Source organism: Podarcis raffonei, chromosome 14, assembly GCF_027172205.1.
Source record: "Podarcis raffonei isolate rPodRaf1 chromosome 14, rPodRaf1.pri, whole genome shotgun sequence".
In the NCBI taxonomy this organism is placed as follows: Eukaryota; Metazoa; Chordata; class Lepidosauria; order Squamata; family Lacertidae; genus Podarcis; species Podarcis raffonei.
In genome coordinates, this window is record NC_070615.1 from 52,835,374 (window position 1) to 52,855,123 (window position 19,750).

Consider the following 19,750-nt stretch of genomic DNA (forward strand, 5'->3'; position numbering starts at 1 on the left):
TCTGGAATTGCCCAAGAAAGAAGTCAGATTGTTTCTGTATGCCACAACTGCAACCAGAATTTTATTGGCCAAAAATTGGAAAGTACCAACAGTGGAGGAATGGCAGATGAAGATGATGGACTTTTGGGAGCTAGCTGACCTGACCGGAAGAGTCCGCGACCAGAAGGAGAAGCAGTACCAAGAGGAATGGAAGAAATTTAAAGATCATTTAGCCAAATATGTTAGAGGCTTCGTGTTGGTTGCTGTGCTGCTGTTTGTGTTCCTTGAGACCCACCCGAAGAAATCTAGTCCCAGTACTTTGCTGTGCCGGATACCAAATACTGCATAACGAAGGACATCTGTTTAATACCCATCTTGCCAAACTTCCAACAAAGTGAGAGTGACACCCCCCCACACACACACACAAAGGGATGCCCCAGACAGTTGATAGGTATGCGTCAGGGACCCTCTGGGTGGGTGACGTGGGCCACCAATTGGGAACCCCTGGTCTACAGTATTCCAAGTGTGGTCGTACCACAGATTTGTGGAATGGCATTATGATGATAGCCACAGTTTTATTTTCCAGTGCCTTTCCTAAGTTTACTCGGGAGTCCTCGGAGAGGCCAAAGGACAAAATGTCCGCATTCAACTGAACTGACTGCTACCCTTCTCTGCCGCCCCCGCCGCCGGCTGGTTTGCTGCGCAAAGGAAAGACCCATTTGACACGGTTTGGTTCGGGCCGGAGCCCCGCGGGGGCGGACGAGGACCTCATCCTGGCTTTCTGGAAGGCACCGTCCCTCCCATTTCCTCGTGCGCCTCCGCTACGCGCGGTTTTAGGGAAAGAACAATGGCCGCAAAGGGGGTGTCAGGACTAGCAAAGGAGGCATGTCATCGCCCAGGGAGAGCCCGACGTAGATGCCCGGCAAGGCCTGTCTGGGGGGAGGCAGCGGGACTTGCGGGGAGGCTGTTCGTGCGCTCCCTCCCGCATCCTAGCACTAGCCGTAAGAAGCGATAACGCGGGGAGAAGGCGGAGGCCGAGGGAGAGGCCCCAGGCGGGGCGAGGCGCCCTCAATAAAAGGGCCGCGCGCGCTCCGACGGCACCCGAGACTTTGAGCTGCCAAGATGGTGTTGACCGACGACGACAAGAGCCACGTGAAGCACGTTTGGAGCGTGGTCCAGCCCCACGCCGGGGACATTGGCGCCGATGCCATCACCAGGTAAGTCCGCCCCCTCGGGCAGGGACCCTCTCCCGGCCGGGGACGAGGCCGCGGGCCGGGCGGGAGTCGGACCCTCGTCTTCCTGCTCCTCTCCGCCTCCTCTTCCCGCAGGATGTTCGCGGCGCACCCCACCACTAAGACCTACTTCTCGCACATGGACGTGAGCCCCGGCTCCGCCGACATCAAGATGCACGGCAAGAAGGTCGCGGCGGCCATCGGCGAGGCCGTGGCGCACATCGGCAACATCGCTGGCGCCCTCGACAAGCTCAGCGACCTGCACGCCCATAAGCTGCGCGTGGACCCCGTCAACTTCGCGGTGAGTCCCTCTCGCTCCCCGTCGGGGCTCCGGGGCGGGCGGGATCCCTGCTTCGCTCCGTCCGGGGCCCCGTCTAACGCTCCCCCTCCGCCTCTCCCGCAGCTGCTGAGCCACTGCTTCCTGGTGTCCATCGCCGCCCACCACCCGGAGCTCCTCCAGGCCAGCACCCTCGTCTCCATGGACAAGTTCCTGGGCCGCGTCGGCGTCGTGCTGACCTCCAAGTACCGCTAGGCCCCACGAAGCCCAAGCCCGCCGCAGAGGAGCCGCCTCGACGCCGCCCCGCGACGCCCAAAGCCCACAATAAACCTGCTCTTGACTCTCCCTGATCTCTCGCGTCTTCTTGGTCTGAACTGGGGGCGGGCGGGAAGAAGGGAGAGGTGGACTCCGGGCCTGGACGGCTCTGGCGAGGGAGACCCCGTCCCGCGGGATAGTCCCTAACTTGGCGCTCCTTGAACCCGGGGCACTTGGACCGAGTCGCCTGCTAGGTGGGGGCCCTGAAATAGCCGCAGGCACGCGTGGCCTTTGCGGGACAGGGGCGCAGAGTCAGCCCCAGAAGGGCTCCCTCTCCCTGGGGGTCTCCCTTCCAGTTCCCTTCGGGGGACTTGCGGGGTGGGGCTCCCCAGGCCTTTGCGCCCCTGGCTGGACTGACTGGGATGAAGCAGACGAACTATTCGGAAGGGCCGGTGTCGGCGTGGGGTTGTGCTCGCATCAGGGCCCCGCCCGGCTCCGTCCAGCCCGAAAGCCCCGCGAGCCACAGCTGCCAGCCCGTGTAGGCAATACGGCCCGGGTTGGATGCAATGGAAGGCAGCTTCCTAGGATCCTGCGCTCGAGGGCAGAGGCAGCCCCCTCCCCACAGCCAAGCCCACTCCAAGGCGGGGGGGGGAGTGCTAGGGATCCTCTCCACACCCGCACTGAGAGGGCGCGGGAAGAGGCCCGCAAGCAGGAACCCTGCCTGGGAGGGGGCGACTCGGGCTCTGAAACCACCGCCAGTTCCTGAGATCACGAGGACCCACCAGAGCATTGGGGAAGGGCGCATGGCAAGGGGGGGGGCTCTCCCTATCTGCTCACAGCAGCCAGGAGAAGGAGCCACGCCCAGGGCGGGTCGGGAGGTCTGGGGAGCAGATAAGCAGACACCCAGGGTGCCAACATCTACCCCAACTCCAGGAGGCCTGCGGGGGGGGGATTAGGCCTCTGCTATCTCTACCTTGGCTGTGACTCCCCCCTCGCTCCATGTAGTGCGGCCTCCTACCTAAGGGAGCCGCGGGATTTTCCACGCATTTTCCACCAGAGGTAGCGGCGGACACCGGGGGGGTGCGTTGAAAGAGTACACACGTTCACGGAGGCTAAGAAGACTATCCAAAGCCACTAGCAGCAGCAGCAGCTGTGTCCAGCCTCCGGCGTCATAGAACCATTAAGAGACCCCAAGGGTCATCTAGTCCAACCCCCTGGCATGCAGGTGTCCGGGGCAGGGCGCCTCTGAGGAGCAGTTGCTGCGGAGCCCCCCTGGGGAGAGCATTGCTCTGGCTTCCAGGTCCTGCAAGCGGATCCTTCTTCCCAGGAGAGGAATCTGGCTGTGGGAGCAGAGGCGGGACCCTTCTTTAGCCGGGGGTCTCTTCCAAGGCTGCCCCGGCCAGACTCCTCTCTCTGGCAGGCCTGGAGACCCACCGAGGGAGGTGTTTTGCGCGGGGGCGCCTAGAGCATCCATTTTGCTCCAATGGGCCCAAACTTAATAGTAATTGTGATTGCCGCGTTCCTTTATTTTGCAGAACTCCTCTAGCACCAAAAAAAAAAGCGAAAAATACTGCCTCGTGCTTGGGCTTGAGGTGGGCGGCCGGGGGGGGGGTGGCAGAGGAGGAATGAGTCACCTTCCTGGCGTCAGCTGTGTGCCAATATTGTTGCAAAGGCCGGGGGCCTCTTCTCCTCTCTGCCGAGCGGGGGCAAGTGTCCAGGGGGTCCAGGGCTTGCGCTCCTTTGGGGAAATGGCGCGAGGTGGAGCGTCGCAGCTTCAAGATAAGCGGCCTATCCACTTATTCACACTTTCAGTCTGCATGGAGGGAGTCCAGATCTTACAGCGCGGTCATCTCAGGTGGGGTTTGTTCCTCGCAGCAGCAGTGCAGCCGGCGAGTCCAAGGCACCTCCCCTAATTCTGAGCCTCCTTTATTCGGTTGCATCCTCACGGCTAGTTCTTTCGAGTACTAATAATTAACACCCCCCCCCCAGGTGTCACCTAACAAAGGAGTTTCCCTGACTTCATCAACACTTGTTGGTTGACTAGGATTAGAGGCTGATACACACAACTAGGACATTTATATAGGCTTAATTAACTCTCCGCATGCTAATTGCTGATGCTCAGAAAGAAGGTACACACATTCCAATATACACGGATTTTGGTTAAATTCTCAAAGTCTGACACACAGTCTTCACACATGAACACTAATTAAAACACTTCAACCCCTTTGCATGATTTATTTGTTAAGAGGGAAACATATAAAGGAGAAAAGTGACCCGAGTCTGCCTGAGCATCTTCGGATATCATTATTGTTCTGGAAGGTTATGCTATCTAGTCCTAAAAGCGTCTCCAGATAAGCTGCAGGCGGATGGCAATATGACTCCGCTGAAAAAGGCATTTGCTTTCTCACACAACGGGAGGGGGGGAGAAGGATAATTAATGAATGAAATATATGCTCCTACGCATCTTAAATCCATCAACACTCTTCATCGAGAGACAGCTGTAGAGGCGACGTGGGGCGTGTGATGCAGGGGCGGTGCAGGATCTAGCCTCCACGAATCTGTGCCACTGTAATTGCTGCCACCATGGCAACAGCAGGGGGGGGATGCAGCCCACGGAGGCTGGATCTACTGCCCCGGTGGATCTTGCTGCCCAAAGTGGTCACTTCGCTTTGCCATCTGGGTTTTCTCCCAACCCTTCCCTGCCCTCACCCCGTTGCAAGCCCACCCCGCACCCCCGGGCAGGAGCCTGGCTGCCCAGCGCTGGTGGCAAAGGACTGCCCAACACGGAGAAGAGGGGGCCCGTTGAGCTGGCAGGGGCCACCTCGGAGCTTCTGCCTGCAGTGGTGAAACGAAGGGCGTTTTGCCAGGAATTTTGCCCGGAGCGAAGCCTCCAGAGGGCGCCACTGAGGCTCTTAGCCCGTCAATCGTTTGATTGCCTGGGCTTCTCCAACCCCCCCAACTCCTCTCTTTCCCGGGCATCCTCCCCTGAAGCCCCCAAATCCCTCCTGCCCACCCCCAAGGAGATGCACGAGCCAGTGGCTCCCCTGCTGAGGGTTTTCTCAGCGGCGCCTCAGTCGAAGCTGGTCTCAGATGCGCAGCAAAGCCCCTCCAGCCTCCCTCCGGAGCATCGGCGGGGGGGTGTCTTGCTGCAAAGAAGTCACTCAGCTGTGGAAGGGAGATGCAGGAGGTCAAGCTGCGTATGAGAGAGATGCCTCAGTTTCCCATTTGCTGTGGCCCTGCCCCACGGGACCCCGGTTTTGTTTCAGGCCACCCCTGCTCGGTTCCATAAACTCCTCCCCAGCGCCCCATACCAAACCCTATAAAAAGCATGACTCAGAACGGCGGTTTGTACGACCTACTAAGGAAAATAGGACACAAGGAAATAATACACAATGAAATAAAATTCAAAACAGCAACAATTAATTGCACATTCATTTGGGACCCAATTAAAACAATTTAATTCATTCAATAAAATTGATTAACTTGATCCAGTGATACCAGCTTTAAAATTATAATGCTATAAGTTGCTATACATTATATCTCCTAATACTGTAAAAATGCAAACTTAAAAAAAAACAACACTTGTTGTTAACAAGTGATATAATGTGGGCTGGATGAGGTAATTGTTAGGTGGATTTATTTGTAGCTGGAATCCAAAGACTGCTCGCCAATGGTTCCTCATCATCCTGGGGAAAAGTGAGAAGGCGGGGGGGGCGCAGGGTTCTGTCCTGGCCCTTTGTTGTTCAGCGTCTCTATAAATGACTTGGACGAAGGAATTGAGACGGTGCAAATGTGCAGATGACACCAAACTGGGAGGGGTACCTAATGCCGCGGAAGACCGACCTTCACAGACTGGAGAACTGGGCCCCGACGAACACAAACGAGTTTCCATAGGGACAACTGTAAGGTCCCGCACTTAGGCAGGAAGAACCAGCTGCACGAACAAAAGATGGGGGATACTAGCAGATTCTAGCAACCGGCATTCATAAGCATTGCTGCCTCTAGCCACGAAGGCAGAGCCGAGCCATACTGGCTATTAGCTATTAGCCTTTCCTCCTCCGTGACTTGGTCCCACGCCATCCTCTTCTAAAGCCACTCAAATTGCTGGCCTCTCCTGCGGCAGCGAGTTCCCTAAGTGAACCGCGCGCCGCCCCGCGATTCCTAGCAGCCGCCTCCCGTGCGCCCCCTCCCGCCGCCTCCTCTCCGGCCTCCCTTCCCCGCGGAGCCCGCTCCTTCCGTCCCTGGCTGGCGATGGAGGGGCCGCCCCCGGCGCGGGAGAGGCGGCGCCAGGCCCTCCCTCCGGGGCGGCTCCCTCTCGGCCTCCCTGGCCCTGGCGGCGGCGGCGTTGGCTGGCCAGTGGCGCGCCGGCTGAGCCCGAGGCGCGCGCCCCTCCTAGCCATGGCAGGCCTCCTCCGCCGCCGGCGCCGCCTGCCTGGTGCGTGGCTCGGGCGAGCATGAAGGCAGCGGCGGCGGCGGGCGGGAGCGGGGCCCCGTCGGGGCGCGGCGGGGCCGTCGGGGGCCGTCGGGCGCGGGCGCTGCTGGCCGTGGGGCTCAACCTGCTGGCGCTGCTTTTTTCGGCCACGGCCTTCGGCACGACGCACTGGTGCGAAGGGACGCAGCGGGTGCCCAAGCCCACCTGCGGGCCCCACAAGCGCACCAACTGCCTCGACTACGGCTACGAAGCCGCCGCCAACGAGACGGCGCGCAACGGCTCCTCGCCGCCCGCCTCCAACGTGGTGCACTACAGCTGGGAGACGGGCGACGACCGCTTCCTCTTCAGGTACTTCCACGCCGGCATCTGGTACTCGTGCGAGGAGAACATCAACACGCCCGGTGAGTACCTGCGGGGCTGGGGGCCGGGGGCACTGCCTCGCCCCTGCCGGGCGGAGCACCGCGCGCAGCAACCTCCCCAAGGCCCCGGGCTCATCCGCCGCCCGAGAGGCTTCGTGCCCCGCCGGCAGGGGACGCCGTTCGCGGTGGGGAGGGGGGCGCGCCAGGGCCCGGCTCTGTTGGACTTCTGGCCGGGCGGGAGGGCGCCTGTCCCCCTGCCCGTCTGCCTGGGACCCGGAGGGAGGCTTGGGCTGCTGCTGCAGAGGCCTCCTCGGAAGTAATCCCACCGTAACTGTGTGGCGCTTACGCGCAGGTAAGTCTGCCCGGCCTTGCAGCATCTGCTGGCGTTGCTGTGGCGACGGCGGATGGCGCGTTGGCACGGGCAGCGTCGCAGGCAGCAGGCAAGGCGGCCTCTGCCCGCTCCGGGGCCCCGGCCAACCCCGGCTGCGAGGAGGGGGACCGGCCTCAAGCACAGGGATGGGGGCTCCCGAGGAGCCCAGCCCGATGCCCCCCTCGAGGGCGGCGGGTTCTCTTCCGCCCCTTCCTTGGCTCCCTCTTCCTTGCGCCGCGCAGGAGGCTCGTTCCAGCGCTCTTGGTCGAGGGCAAAGTGCTTCGAGGCTCCGGGCTCATCCCGACCGGGAAGAAGCATCCCGGGCCTCCATGTATTCACCGCTGACTCCCAGGCTGCTCTCCTCCAAATCCCTGCCTTCGCACACTTTCCTCTGCCGCGGCCCGGATTTTCTCGTAGCCTCAGACTGTCCCTGGTATGAGAAAACCCAGGTTGAAGGAGCTGAAAGACGGCAATATGGACAGCAGAGAATCAACGGAGGTCCGGGGAGTTCCCTGTCCATATGAGATGGCAGTACGGATGAGCCCTCTGCCTCCTCGTAGGGCTTGTCCCCCTCCACGTTGAGTCCTGCCGGGGGCTGTGCCCCCGTCTTTGCTGCGAGCCACGGATGGAGCAGCCGGAGGCTCTCCTGGTCCCCTAGGACACCCCTGCTTCGTGCCCCCCCGCAAACCAGCTGCAGCTGCCCTCCTGTCTCCTAGCAAAGCATGGTCACTTAGAAGTGTGTCTGAGGGTCCCCCACCTTTAAAACACGCTGGGCAATTAAGTCCTGGAGTCCCAACTTTGTTTCTGATTCTACACGAGAAACATTCCCCAAAACCTGCAAGTTACATCAGTGCCAAACTAGTTGTGTGGGTGAAATAAACCAGCATGGTAGCTTTTTAAAAAAGAAGTTAGATAGCAGCCTGGGCAGCTTGGGAGGGGGGTGGGAGTGGGAAGGTGGGAGAGTTTAAGCCTGCCATGGTTGAGACAGTAATGGACACCCCCGCCAGCTGCTCTTTGCACCTCAAGCAAAGCTCTTGATTTGATCTCCCCCCACCTCCTTCAAGCCACCCCACAACTTCACCAGGGCAATCCATGAGTGTGTGCACCCCCCTTTTTATAGAGAGCATACATGGAACATATGAAGCCAGACCATTGGCCCACCCAGCTCTGCACTGACCGGCAGCTGCTCTTCTGGCAGGAGTCCCTCTGAGCCCCACCTGCAGATGCCAGCAGGGACTGGACCTGGGACCTTCTGCCACTGAGCTGCCGGGACCCTTCCCCTGGGCTGTGCAAGCCTTCCAGCAAAGGAGCAACCGGGGCTGAGCTTGCAGGCAGCTGCGCAGCTTCTCTGAGGTCTGGAAGTTGCTCAGCTTGAGGGGACTGAAGCCTCTCCCTGCAGACTCAGGCCGTGTGGGGCTGCCAAGCGACCCAGGCATCTTGGAGCGCTGAGCTGGGAGTTAAACTGTGGCTCTCTTATAATCAGCTGTGTGTGTCTGGGGAAACCTTGTCCTGTAGTTGAGACAAGCAGCGTTAATGCTTTGAGCTTTCTGAGCAGGGCAAAGCTCCCTAGCTCCCTCCATCGTCCCCTGGGCTTGCGTAGCTAGAAGCAGGCTCTTCTAAGGCAGCTTGTAAGGCTGGGGGGTCTGAGAAGGATCCTTGGTCCAGCCAGCCTTGTCTCCTCAGAGGGGCAACAGCTCTCTGGGGTCTCCAGCAGGGGGGGAGGGCCTCTTCCAGCACCTGTTGTTGCTACCCAGGGTACTAAGTGTCCTTTTCCCTTATGGGGTATCCAAGAGCCCGTATAGAGCCCTTAAGAGGGTTCACTATCAGTAGGGATAACATTGAGAAGCAAAGCAGCTCGTAAGCCTGATCTTTATTAAACTGTTGCAACAGGGTCCCCTGCTCACCCCACGCAGGAGGGAGGAGGAACCCAGAACAATGGTGCACAAGCCCTTATATAGACTTTTGAAACTGCCCCCCCTGTAGCTCAAGACCTCCCCCCCCAAACATCCTACATACATCACAGAAGGGAGCATCTGCAGCAGAAATCCTGTTGGCCAGATTATCTGTTAATGGTCACTGATTGCTTTACCTGGGAAGCCTGGCCATTCTTTTGTGATGGTAAATATTTTAATTCCTGAATCCAGGTCACAGACTCACCCTATTTGTGCACAAATATGCTCTTAAGATGGGGGTTGCCTCCCTTACTGCAGAGGAACATTTGAGGTCACTGAAGGATGGCTTCAGGATTACTCTCCTGTACTATTTCAGATATGTGGTTTATATACTTATGTATGTTTGCATTGTACATTTACGAACGTTTATTTTATGTTTGGGACCTTAGAGTTCTTATAACATAAGGATTGGGACCCAGGGCCTCCTGCAGATACTTGAGCTTACTCTGAGCAGTGGCTCTCAGGTAGTCTCTTTATTTGAGCCACTTAAATTTCTGAAACTCTAAAAGCCACCGTCAGTCTCAAGAGTTGCTATGAGCTTTTCCTGCCAAAGTCTGGAGTGTTGGTCATAAATGCACTCGTAAGAAGTGCCTGCTGGATCAGGCCCATGGCCCCTCTAGTCCGGCATCCTCTTCTCACAGTGGCTAACCAGGTGCCTGTGGAAAACCAGCAAGCAGGATTCGAACACAGGAGCAACTCTCCCCTCCCGTGACTTCTAGCAACAGGCATTCAGAAGCATCGTTGACTCAGTCACCCTCGATAGCCCTCTCCTCCAGGCATTTGTCTAAATTTGACTCAGAGGAGACCTTTGAGGGAGGCCTGCAGCTCAGCGCATCGACTGCGCAGCTTCTTTCTGGGTGTGTGGGCTCCTGGTGGGGAAAGGGCTTGGTTTCGCCTGTGCCTGTTGTTTGTGCCAAAACAGCCCTGCGCGCTCCATCTGCGTCTGTTTTGCAAAGATGCTTTCACTGCCATAGCCAGAAGCAGGTGCTGGAAGTAAGCAGAAGAAGAGCGGCAGCCCCCTTGGACCTCACAACTCCCCCCCACTCCTCCCCCCCTCTTGCAACTGTGGGCCAAGGGGAGCAGTGGTGGCTGTTTGGGGGGGGCGCAGAGCATGAAGTCCTGCTGGGGGGGGGAGTACGACTCCTTCCAAATTCCGATGTATTTGGGACTGGGAAAAGGCAGTGCGTCTGCCCAGCTCCCCTGCCAAGTCTGAAATTAAATCTAAAAAGCTTAGAAGAAGATCAGTTATACAATATGCTCAAAAATAGCAGGAATAAATCCTCAGCAGCAAAGAGGGAGTGATGGCACTTTGTTGTGTGGGGGGGGCATGGAAGTCACCTTCCCGGGCTGCTGGTTAAAGTCAAAGGTCAAGTCTAACCCTCCCCATCCCCCACGGTGGGACAGTTTTTGGTGAGGAAGCCTGGTTGGGGGTGCAGGAGCCACTGAAACACAGATTCCTGCTAGGATGTGCCTGAGGTCAGGGCAGCGGGGGAAAGATGGAAGATGATCTGCTTCTCAAGTGCCCTTCAGAAAACCTGCATTTGATGAAGCTCCAAGAAAGGCTCTTAAATTGGTCATCGTCTGGGGACCCAGTAAACGGAATCAGCAGGGAGCCAGCAGGCATTGCGGCCCAGCCAGAGGGAAAGGAGGCAATTCTCCTGTGAAGGTCCCAAATAAATCAACATGATGTGCTGTTTCTGTTGACACACTTCACTTTTTAAAATCATGGGGGCTGGGGGGGGGGCTCAGCTGATTTTGGATTAATGCAGCAACAATGGGGCAAGGCTACAAGGGGGGGCCACACATTCAAAGAGCCGTGGAAATGGAAGGTTTTTGAGAGAAGTGCTTTGAAACATGCATCATGCCTGCTGCAAAATGCTCTCGTTTGCATCTTTATTATTATTATTAATTATTATTATTTCATTTCTATACCACTTTATATTTTTAAGAAAAATCTCAAAGCTGTTTACAGCATATTAAACATCAATAAAACAATGCAGAATCAGACGTTTCTGAAGAAAGTCAAATATAATGCACACAGTCAAAGCAACACAATTAACAGGAAACCAAAATACCGTCTAAAAGATTTCAGAATAAAACATTACAAAGGAGGTCAGCTACAGAACACATATTTAACACAAACAAAGCTAACAAAAAAACAAAATCTTCAACATTTCAAAAGAAAACATTGCCAAGTGAAGTCAAATATAAAATGCACATTTAATGCAGAATAATTAACAGGAGAATAAAATATTACAAGCACGGCACGGCTGTTTGGCAGGCACAAGAAGATGAGGCAGAACAATCCAATAATTAGGATTTGTTGCCAGGCACAGCGATGTCCCCCTGGTCTCCCTGGAGCCTCTTTAGCAGAGCTGGTGAGTGTGGGTCTCGCCCCCTAGGCCAGGTGGAAAGGGCCTTGCAGGGACCGTAGCATCTATAGCAGATGTGAAGAAAGTCCAGAAATAACTTGACGCTTTTGCTGTTAGAAAAAGGCAGGGAGTTCTTGCTCTCCATCCCTTCCCTGCTAATTCCCAGCCCTGGACTCCCCTCTTGTTCTGTGTCCCTTGTGGGATTAGGGGTCGACTCCTGTGAGCCGAATGGCAGTCTGTGGGCTTCCTTTTGCCAAAGGGGCACTTTGAAAGGTGCCAAGGGAAATCAGGGCCTGTGGGATTCCAGGGTGATTCGTTTCCCTTCTGCGTGGAGCTGAGTCTTTGCTGTGGCCACTGAGCTGGGAATTAGCACTGCAGCTTTTAACGAAGGAGCTGGAGTCTTGCCGGGTCGATGAGACTTGGGGGCTGAGTCCAAGTTCAGTTCCAGCCGCTTGCTTTCAGGTTCCTTGTGAGTGAGAGTAGCTCAGTCGGGAGCATAGCTGTCAACGTTTCCCTTTTTTAAAGGGAAATTCCCTTATTCTGAATAGGATTCCTCACAAGAAAAGGGAAAAGTTGACAGCTATGGTCGGGAGAGCATGGAAACCACAGGAGGGGAGAATGTTCCTGTGCTGATGTTCAACTTGCAGGCTTCCCTTAATGGGCATTTGGTTGCTCACTGTGAGAACAGGATGCCGGACCAAATGTCCCTTGGCCTGATCCGGTAGGCTGTGCTTAGTCCCCTAGGACTACTTTCTGGTTGGGGATGCAGGTGGCGCTGTGGTCTAAACCACAGAGCCTAGGGCTTGCCAATCAGAAGGTCAGCAGTTTGAATCCCCGCAACGGGGTGAGCTCCCATCTTCTGCCAACCTAGCAGTTCGAAAGCACACCAGTGCAAGTAGATAAATAGGTACCACTGCGGCAGGAAAGTAAATGCCGTTTCCGTGCGCTCTGGCTTCCGTCACAGGATCCAGTTGCACCAGAAGTGGTTTAGTCATGCTGGCCAGCATGCCATGGATCTAGACATATCTGGGTCTGGGCGCCTTTGGAGCTGTCGCGCCACCACCCTCTCTGTCACTTTGCTCCAGAAAGGAGTATTCGAGACCAGGTGGCAGTTTTCTAAATCATCTGGAAGCAGAGAGGGGCTCTTCAAGAAAGGCCACACCATTTCCCCCTTTGATCAAGGCAGCGGGCTTAACTCCCACATGCATGAACTACTCTCTGGACCCACCTGGCTGGCCTCTGCCTCCCGGGTTGTGCCAGCCATGATGGGCAGGGATGGAGAGGGCACTTGGCCTGCCTCCCCTCCTGCAGGTGCCCAACTGTGTCCTGCGGCTGTTTCAGCGACTGAAGCTGATTCCATTGGCTGTAATGAGACTGCCGTTTAACCATTTGTGGTACCTCAGAGTCAAACAGAATCTGTTCCAGAAGTCCATTCAACTTCCAAAACGTTCAGAAACCAAGACGCAGTTTACGATTGGCTGCAGGAAGTTCCTGCAACCAATTGGAATCCGCATAAGCCCCGTCGGACGTTCGGGATCCAAAGAACGTTCGCAAACTGGAACACTCGCTTCTGGGTTTGCTGCGTTCAGGAGCCAAAACGTTCGACTCGCAAGGTGTTCAGGATCCAAGGTACAACTGTATTGCTGAGGCCTCTCAAAACGCCCCTGGCCTTTCCTCTGCCAGATGGTTGAAGCAGTTGTGTGTGGGGTGGGGATGTGGGCGATGTGGCTCAGGCAAGGGGGTGGATCTTAATTACTGGCATAGGTACCCTTCATTAGCAGTTCAGCTTTTGTCCGCCTCTCTGCCAGCTGTTGGATAGGGCTATAGCAGCAAAACACAACAGGATTTGGACTTGGGGATAGTCTGCTCTTTCCTGCCCTTCCATGTGCACACATGATGCCCCTCCCAGGGTTTCATTTTTATTTTTAGGGGAAGTGGATGGAGAGAGAGAGAGAGATCCACTACATATTACTGTTATTAGCACGCTATGAATAGTATAAGCTATTAATAGCTGCATAAATACCATTGTTACATAACTCAGCAGTGTAAAATTATTCATGGTTATGCAATCTTGCATTGTGTGCCGTGTTGGTGATTAAGAAGCTGAATCCCGGGGGGGGGGAGTGTTTTGGGCTGGAGCAGAAAGACCCCCTTGGCGAGGTGCTGCCAGGAGGAGCCCATGAGGCGAGAGCGGCAAAGCCTGCCCGCTGGGACCTTGGGCGCCAGGGCTCTCTTGCTGGCTCAGGTGGGGCAGCCTGACATGAAGGGGAGGGCTCTGGCTTCCCAACATTGTAGCGTTCCCAAAACAAGGAAGGATTGGACTCTGATTAATAGAATACACACAAGGCTTGACCAGCAAGACTCTGGGAGGAGGTGCCAATAATAATTCCTGTCCACGTCTTGGCCCAGGTCGTTTTATTCACAAAAGAACTTTTTACACAGTGTTCGTAAGAACCAATCAGATTTCCTCTGAGCATTTCAAAAACCAGAAGAAATCCTGTTCCCTACAAAGACTACTCTGAGCATGCATACATATATATCTGAGAGTAAATAAAACAGGACTAGAAGAATGCATTCAGCAAACCTGGAGGTCATAAACAGGCAGGAAAGGAAGGAAGGGTAGCATTTACCATCTCTTTGTGAACTCTCTTCCTGAACTCTCTTCCTGGCCCTAAGATTAACAACAGCTACAGCAAAGAAGCTCCCTACTATCTCTATGACCCAGGATGCCTGATGAAGCAAGTGGCCTGTGTTTCAGAATGCTTATACGTGCCTGTCAGGCATAGAGAAAGCAAATAGCAGAGGTGGAGAGGCTTGTGGGATTCGATCAGAAACTATTGTCAATGAATCAAACCCAGTCAATGCAATGCTTTCATCATGGACACAATGGCTTGATGCATATTTTATAATTCCTCATAGTAATCCCATCTGATCACTACATCCATCATTGTAGGAGGTTGGCCTACATGACCCTTGGGAGTCCCTTCCCCCTCTGCCGTGCCACGATCCTCGTAATCCTCAGGGGTGCTGCTGCCAGGGTTTGGAAGGAGGCGAGGGCATTGGCCAGCTTTGCCCAACCTGCTTCCTCCAGGTGTTTTGGACTCCCAGAAGCCTCAGCATCATAGAATCACAGAATCACAGAGTCATAGGATTGGAAGGGACCCCGGGGTCATTCAGTCCAACCCCCTGCAATGCAGGAGTGTCAGCTAAAGCATCCATGACAGAGGGCCATACAAACTCCACTTAAAACCCTCCAAGGAAGGAGAGTCTGCCACCTTCCACTGTCCCATTGTTGAATGGCTCTTCCTGTCATCCTACAGGGCCCTGTTGGAAAGGAAAGAAGGGAGCTGTGATCCAAAACAGTGCAGAGCTTTCAAAACCCCCTAAACAGGCTTTCCCTGAAATATGGCCCAACCCCGTGCCATTGATCTTGAGATTATTATTCTCTTGCTTTGTCTTATTTTAAGACTGTTTTAATTAATTAATTAATTAATTAATTAATTAATTAATTAATTAATGATAAGTGGGGTGTGCAACCAGGGCCAGATGTAGGTAATGGGGCCCTTTATATATCCAGCTGTCCTTTGTCAACAACAAATTGTTGCTGTTTTTTTGTGTTGAATATCTGCAATATGGCAATTTATGAACCTTATAGGTATCTCAAGCCATTTGCATATGTTGCCCTTCAACCGGTCCATGCAGAATATAGGCACCCTATATATAGAAAGGAGACTTCCGGGTTGGCGCCATTGTTTAATGGCGGATTCCCTCCGAGCTCCGGAGGGAATCGGCTCCGTAGCGTCTGGGTCTGGCCGCTGCGGCGAAGCGGGGACCCTTAAAATCACAGGCGCGGATGCCTGTGAACACAGAGACTCGGCGGGCACCATTTGCGCCCCCCCAATCCGCGCCGGAGCCTTTTTAAAGGCTTCGGAACGGAGGCAGGGTGAGGCGTGGTGCTGAGAGTACTCCCTCGCCTACGGAGTGAAGCCGCAAGCCATGGACAGAGAGCGCCAACTTCTTCCAAGACCGACTGGACTCTAAAATATAAACCCGTGAGTAATACGGAGATTGGAACGTTAAAAAAAACTTAATTCTGGATTTGGAACGAGCGGGAAGGGGCTAAAAAGGAAGTCACCCCCCCCTCTTTGTAAACAATTTAAAGCAAAGGACTGGGCAACTAAGGTCGAGAGAACCTGTTTTTTAGTGAAAAGATCTTGATTTCACGGTTTTGACACTATAAGGATTTACTGGAGGATAAAAAGAATTTGGGGACTGAAATTTCACCCCCCCCCGAGACCCAGGAACGTCCTAAGAGAAAGTCTGTTGCATGGAAGATTTTGACAGCTGTCAAGAGAGCTGCGAGTCAGCTAGTTGCCAGCTGGAAAAAGAGAACATTGTTTCTGCTGTTTTTGTTGTTTTATTTGAAAATAACGAGGGCTGATACAAATTAACTGGACTTTTGGTTTTGAGCTGAAAGGAATATTAAGGAACTAAAATCCCCCTAGAGGGGTAATAGGGATACTACATTACAAAAATGGCTGGAGCACGTAAATTTCAAGCAGAACTGGATAGAACACTCGCTCTCTTGGGAAACTTGAAAGATGAATACAATGTTATGTCTACAAAGATATCACTACTACACTGGACAGTGAACAACAGTTTTGAGCCTGATAAGGACTTGAAACAGGAAGCCTACTTAACTGAACAAGTAAATGAAACTGAAAGTGCAGAAATGATGGAGCAAGGTGCTGTCTTTGAAGAAAATGAAGGAGAAGCAGGAGATGTGCAGGAGTTAAAGGAGAGTTACAATATGAGGCCTGACATGATGATAAAAAAGGACAATAAAAATTGGATGTGGAAAGCCTGGTCTGAATGGGAGATTATAAATCTGCGGAAGGTGAAAGCTGGAGCCTTGGGGACATCTGGATCTGTAAGAAATTTGAAACAAGAGTTGGAGGGGACTTCCGGGTTAGCGCCAGCGCTGAATGGCGGATTTCTCCCGGAGCTCCGGGAGAGATCTGCTTCGCGGGTTCGGGTCTTGTTGCTCACGGCGGAGCAAAGACCCTTAAAAGTCACAGGCGCGTAGCCTGTGAACCGGAGACTCGGCGGGCACCTTTGCCCCCCCCCGACGTTGTGAAATAGCCTTTTTAAAGGCTATAGATCAGCGGAGGGGTGCGTGGAGCGGTGCTGAGAGTCGCTTTCACCCAGCCTGCGAAGCGAAGCCGCGTCGCCATCAGCGGAGAGCGCTGACTTCTTCCGAAGATTTTGGACTAAAAGAGAGCAACTTTCCGTGAGTAGGATTGAGTTTGCATTACAAATTGGACGTTAAAAATAATGAATTTGGGCACCGAGACGGATAAGTACTAAAAAGGAAGTCTGCTTACCGTCCTGCAGCAAAATTAAAGCGAAAGACAGTGAAGCTGTAACTTCTGACAGGAGCTTTTATGAGCTAAGAAACCCAACACCAAGCAAAGAACTCCCCCCCAAAAGGCAGGGGAGGGGGGGAAGAAGGCTTTAAAGGGATTTCCTGCCTAATTTAAAGGAGATTGAACTGATTACCGCTGCTTATCTACCTGGGGGTCGGACTGCCGGAGGAAAGACACCGGCTAAGGACGGTTGCTACAAATAAGGTTAGAAAGTAACTGATATATAGACTTTGGTTACTCTCAACTTGAAACATCGTATTTGGTTACATCGTAAGTCATCTACAGGACACTTTTAATTTGGATCTTTTACAAAGTAAGGGACTTGGAGGGCTTTTGCTTTTTGGAAGTGTGGGAACAATTTAAAGTTCAGAAACTGATTTTGCGCCCTCTAGAGGATTTGGACAGCTTCAGGAACTAAGTGGAATTTAAAACCTGAGAACTTTTTATTGTTGACAGTTTAAGAGTGTGGGAATGACCTTGAACGAAAGACTTTGTTATGGCAGATGGTAAACAGAAAGAAGATCCACAAGAAACAACTTTGAGATCTGGTAGACAATACAAAGTGGACTCTTCTATGCAAAGAAGGGCCTCTGTATCAGGGGCCCCGGGAACTGCAGCTGCAACAAAGGCAAGAGTGAAAACAATGTCTTCAGAAGATGCGTTTACAAAGGCCTTGGGAAAAATAAGTGATTCTTTAGAGGAATTAAAGAAGCAAGGTGCTGAAACAAATAAGAAAATTGAAGAAATCTCTGGGAAAATTGATTTGAATACAAAAAGTATAACTGACCTTGGAAATAAAGTGAACTCTAATGCAGAAGCAATTGGGAAACTATTGGAAGATTCATCTACAACGCGAAAGATAGCCGAAGAAGCTAAGGAAATTGCTACTGCTGTTGAAGGGAAACTTCCACCGGTGTACAGGAAATTGGATGAGTATGAACTGACACTTTCTATGCAGGACATGCAACGCAAGGAGAAAAATCTAAGGATTAGACTTGTGCCGGAAAAAGAAGGAGACAACTTGGTGGATTATTTGACAAAAGAGTTTTCTGACTTTTGGAAGCAAGATTTGAAAGAAGAAGAGCTCAAAATTGAGAGTGCATTTAGGTTGGGAACAAGGCAGAAGAAGAATAGACCCAGAGACTGCTTGATAACTCTAAGATCCAAAGAAGAGAGGGATAAAATATTGAACCTGCATTATCAAACAACCCTTCGGATTGAGGACTCTTATATTGAGATTTTTAAAGACATCCCTAAAAGTATCTTGGATGCAAGAGGTCCTTATAAGGATTTGGTGACACTACTGAAGAGGAACTACATACTATTCAGGTGGGAGTTTCCCCAAGGCTTGTCTTTTAAATACAAAGGCAAGAAAAGAAGAATAAAAACAGTGAGTGATAAAGACAAGTTCTTGGGAGAACACGAAGAAGACCTACAGAAAGAGACCCATCCAGGAGAAGGACATCCTTCAAGATTAGACAAAGACACAGAACCACCGACAAAGGACGAACAACAATTGGGAGCTGTAGGAGGAATTAAATAACCCCATCATGGCTTTGCAACTTCTAACTTGGAATTGTAATGGTCTAAACAACCCCCGAAAAAGAAAAAATATATTTCATGCTTTGAAGAAAGATCATTTGGACTTGATTTGTTTACAAGAGACCCATGTGACAAGAGCACATAGAAAATTGTTAACAAATAAGAGACTGGGACAAGAATTTATATCTTCAGATAAAGTAAAAAAGAGAGGAGTGGTGATCTACGTAAAGGAAAATTTGCAGCCGAAACAAATTTTTAAAGATGACCAAGGAAGATATTTGGCAATTGAAATTCAATTTCAAGGAGAAAAATTTCTGATAGTGGGGGTGTATGCACCAAATGAAGGGAAAACAGAATTCTTTAAGAAGTTGCATGAGACTTTAACGGATTATATGGACTATAAACTGATTATGATGGGAGACATGAATGGAGTAGTTTCAACAAATATGGACAAAGCACAAAGACAGGTAGTCACAAAAGATGGAAGACTACCAAAAACCTTTTTTGAAATGACTGACAATATGGATTTGATTGACATTTGGAGAACAAAACACCCACTAGAGAGAGAGGGAACCTTCTTTTCTGAAGCCAAATTGACATGGACTAGGATCGACCAAATTTGGGTGACTAGCGGTATGGCGTCGAATATAAAGAAAGTGGAAATCTGCCCAAAAACTCTCTCCGACCATAATGCAGTAAAGATGGTGATGAAGCAAACAACAACTGGCTCTTTCAGATGGAGAATGAATGACACCTTATTTAGAGACGAGGAGATCTGTAAAAAGGCCCAAAAAACCCTGAAAGATTATTTTGAAATTAATCTAAGGACTAAAGTAGAAAAAAGAATAGTATGGGACGCAAGCAAAGCCGTGATGAGAGGGTTTTTGATACAACAAAATACATTAAAGAGAAGAAAGCAAAATGAGAGGAAGGAGAAAATTCTGGATAAGATAAAAGAAGGGGAAAGGAAATTAAGATTGAAGCCAAAATCGCAAGAGATTCTAAGAGAAATTAAATTGTACCAAACACAATATATGGAACTGATGAATCAAGAAATAGAATGGAAAATTAAACAAATGAGACAGAAGTCTTTTGAATCTGCAGACAAATGTGGCAAGTTATTGGCTTGGCAAATAAAGAAGAGACAAAAACTCAACACGGTAACAAACTTAGAAGTGGAAGGAAAGAACATATGCAACCCAGTAGAAATTAGGAATTGTTTTCAGAACTACTTTAGACAATTGTATACACAAGGGCCGCAGAATGAAACAGATATACAACAATTCCTCGAGAAAAATGGGTTGAAAAAGATCTCGCAGGAAAGTAAGACAATCTTGAATCAGGAGATATCAATACAGGAAATAGAAGATGCCATTCAAAACATGACGTTGGGCAAATCACCTGGACCGGATGGACTGACTTCCAAATATTACAAAGTTTTGAAGGAAGGACTTATACAACCTTTGAAGGAAGTCTGTAATGAGATTATGAAGGGGAAAAGGGCACCCGATACGTGGAGAGAGGCCTACATTACACTTATACCAAAGACAGAGA

General features: G+C 51.9%; 2 protein-coding genes across 3 annotated transcripts in view; both read left to right on the top strand.

Moving 5' to 3' along the window:
* The first annotated feature begins 1,053 nt into the window (after positions 1-1,053).
* LOC128401281 (hemoglobin subunit alpha-1/2-like) lies at positions 1,054-1,833 on the top strand. The gene is made up of 3 exons (XM_053364098.1): positions 1,054-1,196; positions 1,308-1,512; positions 1,615-1,833. Exons 1-3 carry the CDS (start codon positions 1,102-1,104, stop codon positions 1,741-1,743), a joined length of 429 nt encoding a protein of 142 aa, XP_053220073.1. The 5' UTR covers positions 1,054-1,101; the 3' UTR covers positions 1,744-1,833.
* Positions 1,834-6,182: 4,349 nt separating this feature from the next.
* Positions 6,183-19,750, top strand: part of LOC128401278 (uncharacterized) — a 32,265-nt gene continuing 18,697 nt past the window's right edge. For both annotated transcript variants that reach the window (XM_053364091.1, XM_053364092.1), the window contains exon 1: positions 6,183-6,576. In XM_053364091.1, coding sequence (XP_053220066.1) covers positions 6,198-6,576 — 379 coding nt within the window. In that variant the 5' untranslated portion in view covers positions 6,183-6,197. The remainder of the gene's footprint in view (positions 6,577-19,750) is intronic.

Coding starts and splice junctions, on each gene's coding strand:
- LOC128401281 (XM_053364098.1), top strand. CDS start 1,102: ATGGTGTTGACCGACGACGACAAGAGCCACGTGAAGCACGTTTGGAGC. Junction 1,197..1,307: donor GGCGCCGATGCCATCACCAG/GTAAGTCCGCCC, acceptor CTCTTCCCGCAG/GATGTTCGCGGCGCACCCCA. Junction 1,513..1,614: donor TGGACCCCGTCAACTTCGCG/GTGAGTCCCTCT, acceptor CCTCTCCCGCAG/CTGCTGAGCCACTGCTTCCT.